General features: G+C 45.3%; 1 protein-coding gene across 1 annotated transcript in view; it reads right to left on the bottom strand.

Annotated features, from left to right (window-relative positions):
- The window catches only part of F9 (coagulation factor IX), a 51,944-nt gene that overhangs the window by 24,206 nt on the left and 13,866 nt on the right, over positions 1 to 13,872 (bottom strand). The window contains exons 3-4 of the mRNA XM_088465813.1: positions 9,385 to 9,409; positions 3,810 to 3,923 (exon numbers count right to left, since the gene is read on the bottom strand). Coding sequence (XP_088321939.1) covers positions 3,810 to 3,923; positions 9,385 to 9,409 — 139 coding nt within the window. The remainder of the gene's footprint in view (positions 1 to 3,809; positions 3,924 to 9,384; positions 9,410 to 13,872) is intronic.

The following is a 13,872-nucleotide window of genomic DNA, read 5'->3' as shown; positions in this document are numbered from 1 at the left end:
TGGCCTCCTGTGTGAACGGCTGTGCGTCTTTGAACATAGCCGCTTTTAGTGACACGCCCGCTTCAGCGTCGCTGTCGCCCTGTTACCTCTCAGGAATGCCCATTAAAATTCTAAGACCCTGCATCTGATTCTTTGTTGCGTCTCTCTGCACAGACAATTGTGACGCTTGTGCTGTGTGACTCAGGCATATGGTCAGTAAAATAAAACATTGGTTAATGGTGCACATATCGGCACTGCATTCACCACTGAATCAGGCCCAAAAGTACAAAACGAAAACACGAAAATAAGGGAAAAAAAGATGGTGACGAGTGAAAAGAAGGGGGGAGAGAGAAAGAGTGTGTGGGGGGGGCATTGGCATCACTAGAGGGGTTCGGCCCGCACCTGGTGACACCATCCGAGGGCGTGACATCAAAATAGCAGAGCTGCTCTGCTATTTTGGTGTCACCCTGTCATATGGTGTCACTGAGAAGCCAGATGTGGAGAGAGGCAGAGGAGAGACTGTGGGCTGCCTCAGCAGCTGCAGGAGCGCTGGGTAAACCGGCTGTGTGCCGAGAACGGGGGTGGTAACGCCCCCAAGATTGGCACACAGTCGGGGACGTAGCTTTGCAGAGTGATGCCACGCCCTTCAGCTAAGCCACGTCCCCCATTTCACGAGGAAGACTTCCGACCAGCCCAGCTGCTGCACCGGGTGCCACCCAGGTAAGTGACACCTCTGGGGGGGAGACAGGGGAAAGATGGACGAAAAATGGAATAGAGAGAGGGACACAGAGGGAAAGGGTGAGATGGACAAAGAGATGAGGGATAGAAAGGGGGAAAAAGGGTGAGGCAGAAGGGAAGGTGGGGGAAGGATAGAGGAAAAAAACACTATAGCTTATAAGGAACTGATGAGGTCCAACTCGTGTGACATCTGACATTCTATTCATACAATGGATTTAAATAGGAAAACCCTATGTAATGAAACTCGTCATCGGATTGGTAATTTATTTCTTTTCATTGGAAGCAGCCTTCCAGTTCCAAAGGTACATTCTAAATAGCCGCCTATTACATCCAACAATGAATGCAAAGTCTCTGCATACTCGCTGCAAATTGTAGCAATTTATAACTCGCTGAAACCGCACATTCCTCCCAGCATGTCATACCTATTATTTAATCTTGATAGGGCATGGCTGTCAATAGTGATATTCCCTCTGTAATAACACTGGATAGCAGGGGTTCCTGATGTTCTGAAAGGAGTGCATAAGGGGTTTATTTACTAAGCAGTGTTAGGAGAAGTGAAGAGTGAAAAGTGATTAGGTGCCAGCCAATCAGCTCCCAACTGTCATTTTTCAAACACAGCCTGTGAGATGGCAGTTAGGAGCTGATTGGCTGGCACCTTATCACTTTTCACTTCTCCTAACACTGCTTAGTAAATAGACCCCTGAGTCATGTAATCAGATGGTAATATAATTAATTGCAGCTACGGACTACTTCTTATTGATAACTGCAGGGAGGACCAGAGGGGTGGACTTCTTACAGTCTTTAGCCAGTTGTATTTTGGTTGCGTTACAAATATGTCGAATAAGTTTGTCTAAATGTTTATAAATATTGATTAGTGGTTTATGTAGCAGAATCATAGAGATTTGTGGGAGTTGAATACATTAATATTTACAAGGAGACAAGACAATAGTCCAGAACGGGTTAAGTGCCAGGATATACCCCCAGACATCAAGATATAAACCACTCTGACCATATTGCTGCCAGCATAGACCTGATATCTGTTGAAAATGGCATGGATTGTAGTGCATACCACATACCGGCAGCTGTAACCTTTGAGTTGTAATTTTCTTTGATGGTCACACTTAAAGAAGCATTTGGCTCATGATAGATTTAAGACTATCCCTCTCAGTCCAGCGAAGACCGGTTCACCTACATCGGAACGGGGCGCAAGCAGGGACTGATAAAGCAAAGAAAAAAAAAATAACCCCCTGCCTATCAGAATTGTATGGGCAAATATTTTAGTAAGGAAAGAAAGGTCTCACTTTGCTTGATTTGATCTGAGATTAGATAAACCCTTTAATCTGAGGTTTGACCTGGAAAAGATCCAGTAAAGTTAGAGAGGCTTCACTGGGCACATGTAATGCCATCTCTAATGGCGTTGCCCGGCTATGACAAGCAGAGCTTTTACAACGCTTGTCAAATTGAGCCACGCCACCAATAGGGACTACAGTCACTGGCAATATTAGAGAGACCACAAGAAAAGTCTGTGATTTCTTTGCAGTAGCCCTCTTGCTAAATAGGAATAAATTGGGATAACCTCTCTCTTTGGCAAGAAAAGTGGTTATCGCAGCATGATAATCAGATCCCTTTGTGAAGCATACATTGCGGAGAGATACCCATATACCTGATGATCAGAGATGGCGATGATAGCACATATACCCACAAACTGTCCACCTATTTGTAGATAAAAAAAAACCCTATCCCTGTCACTTAGATAGAAGTGGATCCTCCAGAGCTTGTAAGTAAAAACATGCCAGAATGAGCCAGCACGAAAATGTCACTGTTGGGGTCATTTGGGCCTGTGGGCTCTTAGCAGCTATAGATCTGAATGGTGCAGTGACAGCAGTCGTGTGACCTTATAAAATGATGAACCTTAGAGCGACTGTTGACTTTGCTTTTTTGGGTATTGGCTAAAACATCACTTTGCTTGTATACAGCTCTCTGATGTGGTGTATGTACCCACTGATAGTTTAAGGAGGCAAATACTGTATAAGGGCCTTAGGGGTCTATGTACTAAGCCTTGGAGAGAGATAAAGTGGATGAAGATAAAGTACCAGCCAACCAACTCCAAACTGTCATTTTTCAAACACAGTCTGTGACATGGCAGTTAGGAGCTGATTGGCTGGTACTTTATCTCAATTCACTTTATCTCCACCCAAGGCTTAGTAAATAGACCACTTAGTTGTCTGGGTGATTATAGGATTGCTAATTTTATATGATTCTACATAAATGTCTACCTGGACCATTACACAACATTCACAATGTATACACTCAGGGGCCTATTCATGATGTTAATTATTGGGGTCCGACCGGACCCCGATAATTAACTTTCTGACTCACCGCGACTACCGAAGCAATTCATCATTGCTCCGACGCGGTGACAGCTGATGCAAAATCAGCTGTCCCCACGAGCCGCTTCACTGCTCCTTTTCGGAGCAGTGAATCTTTTCACTGCTCCTGTCGGAGTGATGGAACTGCGCATGCGTGAACAACAGGTCACGCATGCAAACAAGCGATGCGACGTCCGGCGGACCTCGTTCCCATAGGGAAGGAACGGATTGTGATGCCGGAGCAGGAGCATTCGCCATCTGAAGATGGTGAATGCTCCCGCAGTCAAGCTCCGAAAATATTATATTTTCGGAGCTTGATGAATTCTGTCACCATAGTGTATAGGGGTAGTGGGCCATTCCGCAAGAGGACGGTAAGTAGGAGATATCTGTGATAATAGTGTATGGGGACAGCGGGCCATTCCGCAAGAGGACGGTAAGTAGGAGATATCTGTGATAATAGTGTATGCGGTCAGCGGGCCATTCCGCAAGAGGAAGGTAAGTAGAAGATATCTGTGATATCTCCTACTTTACCTTCTTGATGAATGTACATTTGCACCTGCTTTTGTGAAAATTAAGTGATGATGAATAGGCCCCTCAATAAACCTCTCACACAGAATTAATTTAATTATCTTAGAAAATCCACATAATTATGTAATGAATATATTATTTACATTAATAGTAAATAATAGTAATTGCAGGTAAATACAGATGGGTTATACCTACCAAGTTCACAGTTCTTCCCCCCGTATCCTTCGCTGCACCAGCATTCATAGGCACTAACATCATCTTTACACATTCCACCATTTAAACAAGGATTTGATAAACACTGATCTCCATCTAGAAAAGTTAGTAAAATGTGTTTATATAAAAGGATACATTCACATTCAGAAGAATTGCACTTTATAAAACAATCACACTTTCATCTATCCAGTTGGAGACAGGCATTGTATGATGAGACTTGTAGTTCCACAAAAGCCAGATAGCCACAGTCTGACCTGTATTGCCTCCTCTGGGTACATTTTCACATTATTTCCATGATTGCCTTTTCAAAGAAAAAAATATAACGACCTACATGTTTTAAATATATTTTTGTAAGTCTTTCAGAGTGAGCACTGCAATTCTGCCTGCTTGGCTGAAGATAACTCAAATACTCTAGCCAAATATTGCCCTTTAGTTATTAATAGAAAATGGTAGAAACAACCTTTAAAGAGTATCTGTTTTTTTTTCTGCAATATTCTTACACAATTTGTTCAGTCCTTTTGATTGTTGTGTAATACCTCTTTATACCAAAGTTCCGAGTCTGACCTGGGGGTGGGACCAAGGTTCCAATCCGTATCAGACCCGGCATTTACCTCTTTCACATTGCGGCGCCGACCCAAGCTATTCCCAAGTCGGCACCATTCACACTGGAGCCGTGTCTGCAGTGACCCGGCTCTCATAGGGGTCTATTTACTAAGCAGTGTTAGGAGACAGAGTGAAAAGTGTTAAGAAAGTGATAAGGTGCCAGCCAATCAGCTCCCAACTGTCATTTTTCAAACACAGGCTGTGAATGACAGTTGGGAGCTGATTGGCTGGCACCTTAACACTTTCTTATCACTTTTCACTCTGTCTCCTAACACTGCTTAGTACATAGACCCCCCAGTGTTACAGTGGATGCTTGGAGATGATGTAATCTCCAAATCCCACTGAAGCCGGCCAATCGGGCGACATGCAGCAGGATCTGGGTCATCGTGACCCAGAATGCGCCGTTTAGACTGCAGGGGAGCACGGGAATGACCCTTGGCCAACCCTGCAAACTACCCGAGTTGGATCCCTGGGTCCCTGGACCTGGGTGGATCCATTTACACAGACAAAAATGCCGGGTTGATGCGCATCAACCCGGGAGTTTTAGGTTGGTGTAAAAGGAGTGTTACTGAAATGGCAGATTTAGATCTCAAGAAGACTAAAAAAGGTCTCCAAGGAGCCACCAAAATGCTGATTGGATTATTATTCTGCTCTGCCTCTAAACAGGTGACTTTGGGCCTGATTCAGAGCCGAACGCTCTGACTAGAGCACTCGCTCTGAATCAGGGCCCTCCTCCATGAAAATGGAGCGGCCTCCTGGCCGCTAGCATAGCTGTGGGTGACCACCCACAGCATATGCGAGCGTCCATGATGATGGTCGCGATGGTCTTCACCATCGCGACCATCGGGCTTGCGACGGAGACCCTACGGTAGGGTCTCGCTGCCGCAAGCCCTGGAGTGATTTTGGCTCTATCAGAGCCAAAATCACTCCCACTGACATCACTAGTGATGTCAGTGGGGCCGGCTTCAGACGGTAGGCGTTCCCATGGGAACGCCTCCGTCTGGCAGACACGCCCCCGGCACGCCCACCAAAGGGGGCGTGCTGTCAATCAACATCGACAGCACGCCTCCTTTGGTGTGAGACCCGGAGCGATGGAGAGCCCGTCGCTCGCCGGGTCTCGCGCATGCGCACGACGGAGCTCCCTCCGTCGTGCGCATGCGCAGTGGGGGAGCATCGACCCGCTTGCGAGCGTCCTGCGCTCGCGAGCGGGTCTGAATGACCCCCTTAATTTACTGTTAGTTTGAGGATACCTTATTTACTTATTTAGAGTGATGAAGGTATAAATTTTCATCTGTTTAGGTCTATGCTTGTTACTCTCTTTCACAAAATGTGCATATTTAACTTTGCCTATATATGTAGACAATCCTCTGCAGGTGTTAAGGAGAACATGCAATTCTGTGACTGTGCCATTTGGTTAAAGTCAGTGAGCTAGAAATCACTATAGCCAAAAATGGATTTGCACAAACCTGTATCAATACTCTTGTCACTGAGGGAGCTCCGTCGTGCGCATGCGCGAGACCTGACGAGCGAAGGACTTTCCTTCGCTCGGAGTGTCTCATCAAAGGGGGCGTGCTGTCGATGGTGAGTGACAGCACGCCCCCTTTGGTGGGCGTACCGGGGGCGTGCCTGCCAGACGGAGGCGTTCCCAAGGGAACGCCTACCGTCTGAAGCCAGCCCCACTGACATCACTAGTGATGTCAGTGGGAGTGATTTTGGCTCTGATAAAGCCAAAATCACTCCTGGCCTTGCGGTTGAAAAACCCAACCGCAGGCTTTTACTCGCAGTTCCGATGGTCGCGATGGTCAAGACCATCGCGACCATCATTCTGCACACTCGTATATGCTGTGGGTGGTGACCCACAGCTATACGAGCGTCCAAGAGGACGCTCCATATTAATGAAGGTGGGCCCTGATTCAGAGCGAGCGCTCTGGTCAGAGCGTCCGGCTCTGAATCAGGGCCTATATTCTGCAAATATAGACAATCAGGACTGTAACTAGGGATATGCAATCAATACCACTGCCGAGGGGGAGGGGGGCACCTGTATTAGGGTTGTGGGGTGCCTGGAAGAGCAGCTTAGAGCCCAGCTCCCTGCTCAGCATATGTGACGTCATGATGTCACAAAAGGGGGTCCCGGGCCAGCCCAGAACACAGAAGTGACCTGCTATTGCACTGCTGGGGTAATGGTAAACATACTCTGCTAGAGGCTGTACCTAATCCATGAAAACCGATGGGAAGGACTTATTTTAGTAACAAGAAAACAATAAGGAAAGACATTCTTTTAAACATCTCTACTGAAATGGTCACATACCATATTTACATTAATCTTATAGTGCATAATTCAAACACACATAGGTCTTCCAGTGGCAGAATGTCACTTAATGCTACTGCACTCGTTGATAGGAATGGATGCCAACTATGCTAAATTGCAGTTAATTATAGTATTAAAACTCCTATTTCTGCAGTGATATTTCAATCAAGCACTTTTTATCTCTCACAATTCAATTATTCTAGAAACCTCTTTGCATGTAAAGTACTTATTCCAAGCATTCATGTTACTATGAAAATGATTTATTGCATAGAGTTCTTTTTGTGAGCAAAACAATAACTGAGCCCTTTATAATAATATTGCACTAGTTTCTCACGTGAAAGTACATTTATATATGTGCCTGTATATGTTAAAACAGTATTCAAATTCTTTGTACATGCAAAACACGTAAATAATTAATTACATATATGTGCAAAACTTAAGGGTTGGGTACGGCATGCTGGCGCCCGGGATCCTGGCGGTCTAAATCCTGACGCTGGCATCCCGACAGGGTTAGGATACCGACACCTGTCAGTAGGAATCCTAACCCTCCCCCTCTCCCTCTCCCTACCCTTAACTCTAATCCTCCCTCTCCGGTGCCTAAACCTAACCCCCCCCTAGTGCCTAAATCTAATCTCCTCCTCCCCGCACCCTAAACCTAACCCCCCCGCAGTGCCTAAATCTAATCTCCTCCTCCCCGCACCCTAAACCTAGTCCTCCACATAGTGCCTAACCCCTAACACTACCCCCCTCCCTAACCCCGCCACTTATCTTCGGGATGCCAGCATCGGGAGTCTGATAGGTGTCGGTATTCCGGCGTCGTTATTCTAAGCGCCGTCATCCCCTTTGCCTATCCCAAATTTAAGGTGTGACAGGAGGGATTATTTTTTATTATTGCTAATCTTATAAAAGTTGTAAATCAGTTAATAGCAATGATCTCCAAACATTACAGATGTAAATATAACAGCAACACTTGGGAAATGTGATGTGAAAACTATTAAATGTGAAATATTTAGGGGTTTATTTATTCAACAAAGCAAAAGCGGCACAAAACAAAAGTGCCATTTTTGGCTTTGCTTTTAATTCCCTATCCAAGGGGCGGCCGCCAACACCCCTCCTCCCTTGTGCGGTCATCGTGCGCTTCCTGTGCAGTCTAATGCAGCTACGGGAAAACATTTTTCTTTTGAGAGGATGTAGCCACATCTCACTAGGATTTTGCCACACCCCTCAGTACCCAGGCCCATGACAGCTCTTGGTGCCTATGGTCAGGAACAGCCCTTGCAGTAAAGAGCTGTCCCAGCAAGGAGATTTCACACGTCTTTTGCATTTGCAAAAGATGTTTGCATGCTCTGTGCATACACCCAGGGCCGTAGAGAGCCGGTCCAGGCCCCATTACTATTGGGGAGGGGCGTGGCCTATTCGTGTGAGGCGTGGACACATCCCTTAGAAAAGAAAGCTGTGTGCTGAGGAGGGGGACACTGTGAGACCCTCAGCCAGGCACAAATCCTGGGACGGAGGCGCAATCAGTGTTATAGCTCCCCACCACAGGCAAAGGAGAGGAGACTGCTGCTGCATTCTCCCTGGTCCCACGCTGCTGTGTGCTGGGCTGCAGACAGGTAAGAGGGAGGGTGGGCAGCGTTGGACCTGGGCCCTCGCTGGGCCCCTCCAATTAGTACCTGCTCCCCCCTCTCAGCTCCCCTGCAAACACTGATCAGCGTCAGTGCTGATGCTGATTGTCAAAGCCGGCCAGGGGGAGCATAGAAGTGACAGACCGAGAGAGTGGAAGCTGGCAGGGCTGGGGCAGCTCAGAAAAGCAGGAAGAGAATACTGAGGGGTTTATTTAACAAGCAGTGAAAAACTTAGTCAAGCGGAGAAGTTGCCCATAGCAACCAATCAGCTTTGAAGTAACAATTATTAAGTACAGTCTATAAAATAATAGGTAGGAGCTTATAGGTTGCCATGGGCAACTTCTCCACTGGTCCACTTCACTAAGTTTTTCACTGCTTGATAAATAAACCTCTCAGAGGTAGAACTGCACCGGCCACAAAGCTTGTGCAAGTTTTCATGTTGCAACCGATGCTGGAGCGATGGAGCATCTACAGATGAAAATGTCTCAAGACACTGCAAATGGGCGTCTCATGCATACTGGACTGCGGCACAAGACGCAGCCGGAGCGACATCTGCATCCACCTCAGATTTATCCCCATAGTGATCTTATATGATGGTTTACCCATGTTTTTAACCTAATGAACCCATTTCCTGAATGATTTATTCATCCATATTAGATTAGTTGCAAAACGTTTTTTTAAAACAATTTGCTGAATGGTCATCTATGAAATGTGAGAAGGTAACTGAAGGCATGGCACTCAAGTAGATGAAAGTTAAACACCCACTGTGTTGTTTAGGCATAAAGCAAAATGGCAGCAACATTTTAGGCAACCATGCCATTTATCAAGCTCCATAAAGGGTACCGTGTTGCTTGAAACCAGTTTGCCACTGTTAGAGAATCTGTTCCATTTCACAGAAACTGGTTTCTTGCAGAATATATACGTTTTAACTAGATTATTTTGAATAACACATCTTGACATTTTCATGCTGACACAATAAACTGTCTTAATGTGTTTTACTTTGTATATAAAAGTATCTTACCGACATACTGCTTCCAAAATTCCATCTAAGGAGAAGAAAAGACAATGAACAATTGAGCTTGCTTATGACTATTAAGACAATACATTTATATAATACTAATCCAGTCTTATTTTGGATCTTATTTGGGAGTATGATCTTGTAAATGAAACCCAAAAAGTGAAAGTTCCTATTTGCATATTGTCTCTGTAAAGGAACAGTTACTATATCCTCACTGACTTTCTAAAGTTGCCTCTATAGCATCTCACATATCTACCAGGGGTTTTGGTGTAACAGCACCTGCAATGGAAATACAACTTTGCATACATGTCTCCCTAATTTGAGTTTGTGACTTCCTAACATATACTTTTGCCTCTTGTGGTCTTTTGCATTGGAGAGGTATATATGAGCTTGGGGCGGCAATATGTATACAGGTTGAGTCTCCCATATCGGAAAATCCAAAAACCGAAATATTCCAAAAAACGGAATATTTCAGGGCATCTGTGACGTCACGACGTGACCTGACGTCATGACGTCACTAGTATAGTGGCCAATGAATAGTGGCGTGGGCATGGTCCACATGCCAGGCCACCCCCCGCAGCACCCACCGGACCCCCAGTGGCAGCCGTCGGACCCTTCTGCGTCACCCGCCGGTCCCCTCGTGACACCCGCCGCACCCTTTCACCTTACCCGCCGGACCCTTCCGCCTCACTCGCCGGACCCCTCACGACACCTGCTCCACCAGCCGGACCACCGCAACATCCACAGCACCCGTGAGAGACACCTTCCGGACCCACCCGCAGCACACACCAGGCCTCCCGCTGTGCTCCCCACAGGTATTCCGAAAACCGTAATAATCCAAAATCCGAAATGCTCCTGGTCCCGAGCATTTCGGATATGGGAGACTCAACCTGTATTATTTAACTTCTGGGCCTTTTGGTAAGATCAAGTGCAGTGTCTGTTATTCACAGGATATGATAAGTCCCACTTATGCATTTATTTATGTCCTTGACTGATCTTTCTACTGTGAATATTGGTGCCAGTGGTGGGAATTCTGTGGGTTGTATTTTTATACTGAGGCCTGCAGACATTATGCTGCCACACAGACACATCAAAGAAAATCTATTATATGATTTAAATAGGGTGCATCTAAATAGGTATTCTGTTTAATGTATGCAGGATATATTTCACCAATAGGTTCTATATACTCTCATGTAATTAATATATACAGTTACAAGAATAACAGACTTGTAAAATAACCCTCTCCAGGTGTTTTATAAGGCATATTAATGTCCTAATAATATATGTATAATGACTGTTGTAGCTGCAATTTTAATTTAATCACCTATATGTCTTCTCATATTTCTTTCTAATTTCTAAATTAAGATTTAGCATTTTTGGAATCTCAATTTAAAATATTTTTTAATACATATAATTCAATAAAGATGTACAAAACCAACATTTGGATTGTGCTCCACAATTTAAGTATTTGCTCAGTGTTTGTTGGTTGTTTAGGGTTGGTGGAATGTAGCAGTGAGTCAAGTTGGGAGTAGTGTAAGAGAGATGAAATGAGGGTCTTGATTGTGAGGGAGGTCACTACATGTATGGGATCTGGCTGTCTATAACAGGTAACAGGAAATGATAAGTTCAATATTAGCAGAAAATATTACCTACTGTATTTGCATTTGCATTTTGGAATGTTGGGAGGCATGTTGTGTTTGCTGGGTAATCCAATAACTATCTCTTTTTGGTAAGTAACCATTCAGGGGAATATATATTGCCATAAGAACAAGGGTCATAGCATGGAATCACACTGTACTAGTCCTGGTGGCTCTCATGCTATTATGGAAGTCTGACTTGGTTAGATGCAGTGGAGAAATTCCCAATCCTAGGGCTTGCTTCCGAATGTGCTTAAATGCCATATGTAGATTTACCTCTCTGAGGGGTCTACTTACTAAGCAGTGTTAGGAGACAGAGGGCCTGATTCAGAGCCGCTCGTAAGCGGCCGCTCGTTCACACTGAGCGATGTTCGCACAACTGCGCATGCGTACGGATTGTATTACACATGCGCGAACCAGTCAGTGCGGCCGAAACTCGTTTGTTTGCAAAATAGCGAATGTCTGCTATTTTGAGTGACAGGAGGAGGCGTATGTGGGTGGTAACAGGGGAGGGTGCTTGAAAACAGGGAGTGGAATTCAGAACGCAGGCGTGCTTAAAGGTCAAAACGGGCGTTTTATGGGTGTGCATAATTAATACAGCAGCGTCAGCGACCACGTCACTTGGTTTATTTTTAGTCAGAACTACTCGCAAAATAGCGGTTGAAAAAACCAACCACAAGAATAGCGAGCAGTTCATACGCTGGTCGATGTACTCGATTAATCTAATAAATAGCGGACATGACGTATGATGCGAGCGGCCAGGGGGCGTATTTTTCAAAATTTCGACCGCAAGTTTTGCTCGCTCGTTCAGACTTAGAGGCGTGAACAGACCGCAAAGTGCGAACGGTTCATTTGAATAGCCACCCCTTTTTTTTAAACGAACGACCGCAAATAGCGAGCGGCTCTGAATCAGGCCCAGAGTGAAGAGTGATAAGAAAGTGATAAGGTGCCAGCCAATCAGCTCCCAACTGTCATCTCACAGGCTGTGTTTGAAAAATGACAGTTGGGAGCTGATGGGCTGGCACCTTATCACTTTCTTATCACTTTTCACTCTGTCTCCTAACACTGCTTAGTAAATAGACCCCTTAGATATGGAATTTCTTGCATTTGCATTAAAAGCCTTATAAAAATATTATCAAAGCTGATACTATCTTTTTATTTGTCTCTTTACTCTGTAGAGCTAGAGAACATTGTTTATCATGTAATAGGCAAATGACCAGATTATGGCAGAAAATTGCACCCAACAATAAATGGGAATACAGTACATATGATTGACTGGCAGTCTGGATGCCGGAGGTCAGAAGACCGACAGCATCCCGATATTCGGGATCCCCACAGCGTTGAGTAAGTAGCCTAAACCTTCTCCCCTGGTGGTGCGTAACCCTAACCTCCCCCAGGTGGTGCCTAACCCTAACCTTTGCCCGGTAGTGCCTAAGCCTAATCGCCCCTTCCCGCACCCTAAACCTAATCCTCCCCAGGTGGTGCCTAACCCTAAACCCCCTCTCCGGTCGGTGCCTAACCCTAACCCACCCCGGAAAGTCCCTAAACATAACCCCCCCATTCCCGGCCTAACCCTAACCTGCATACTTATGATTAAGATGCCAGCGGTCGCGATGCTGACGTCGGTATGATCTTTTTCGGGATGGTGGCGGCGGTATATTGATGTCCGGCATCCCATCCGCCGGCATCCTGACTGCATCCCCAATAAATTACATATTATGTCAGCGTATAATAGTGCTGCTAAAATAAACTATTTAAACCGTTGACTAATGTGTTCCTGTTTTGTTCTGTTGCTTTTGTGATAAATATTAAAGGACATTTTCATGTCTAATTAGATAAACTTTACAGAGGATTAGACCTAAGGCTTAATTGACCACAGAAATTAAGAAACAGTACAACAATTAGAACTGAAGGAGCTTTTAAAATGTGAACCTACAGTACATTGCCCAATATGGGCCTGATTCAGAAGCATATGCAATTGCAATTACGTATGCACATCGGTTGATTGTTCACTACTGCGCATGCGTATAAAACGCACTGCGAGTGCGTTGCAATCACACTGCGATTTTGCACGCACAGAGGAATCCATCGCAGAGTGAGTGACAGGCTGTGAGTGTTTGGGGGGTGGTGACGGGGTAGTGGTTGGAAAAACGCAGGCATGTCTGTCCGTTGGAACGCTGTTGCATGGGCGTGCATAAATTAGCCACCTCGATTGCATATGTAGCTTGAGTACTCACTGTGAGCGACGAGACTTCTAGTTTCTGATGCGTGTCAGACTTGGTGTAAATTGTGCATAACGGGCCAATGTCAGGTGAGAATGGAGCAGTGGGCCTCCCTATACCGGCTGAGATTTGGCATTCATTAGCTTACAATTGTAGCTGCGTTCCGTGGAAATTTGCAGCTGCAAATGCAATAGCGATCCTTACTGAATCAGGCCCAGTGTCAACTGTCTAAACAAGTTTATTTACATTCTGGCTTTAAACTACCTATTGTCGGATGTCTGTCTACATTTTGAACATGTGTTAATGATAAACCAAAACTTAAACTCTATAGGGCATATCCAATTAGCCGCGGGGTTTACGTCATAGCTAATGAGAGGTTCAGGAACTGCGTTCCTGCTTGTTCCTGCTGAAAGATAGCACGCAGTAGTAAGGATGAGCGGGTTCGGATCTCAGAGATCCAAACCCACCCGGACTATGGGGATCCTAGGCAGATCCGAGTCGGCTCGGGTTTTCCCGCCTGACTCGGATCTGAAAACGAGGAAAAATGTCATCATCTCGCTGTCGGATTCTTGCGGGTTTTGGATTCTATAAAGGTCCCGTGATTGCCGCCATTTTTTAATTCCGGCTCTGAA

The sequence above is a fragment of the Taudactylus pleione genome, unplaced genomic scaffold (genome assembly GCF_031769625.1).
Source record: "Taudactylus pleione unplaced genomic scaffold, aTauple2 ptg000064l, whole genome shotgun sequence".
NCBI lineage: Eukaryota > Metazoa > Chordata > Amphibia > Anura > Myobatrachidae > Taudactylus > Taudactylus pleione.
The sequence above is the reverse complement of the archived record's forward strand: the minus strand, read 5'-3'. Positions and strand labels throughout refer to the sequence as shown.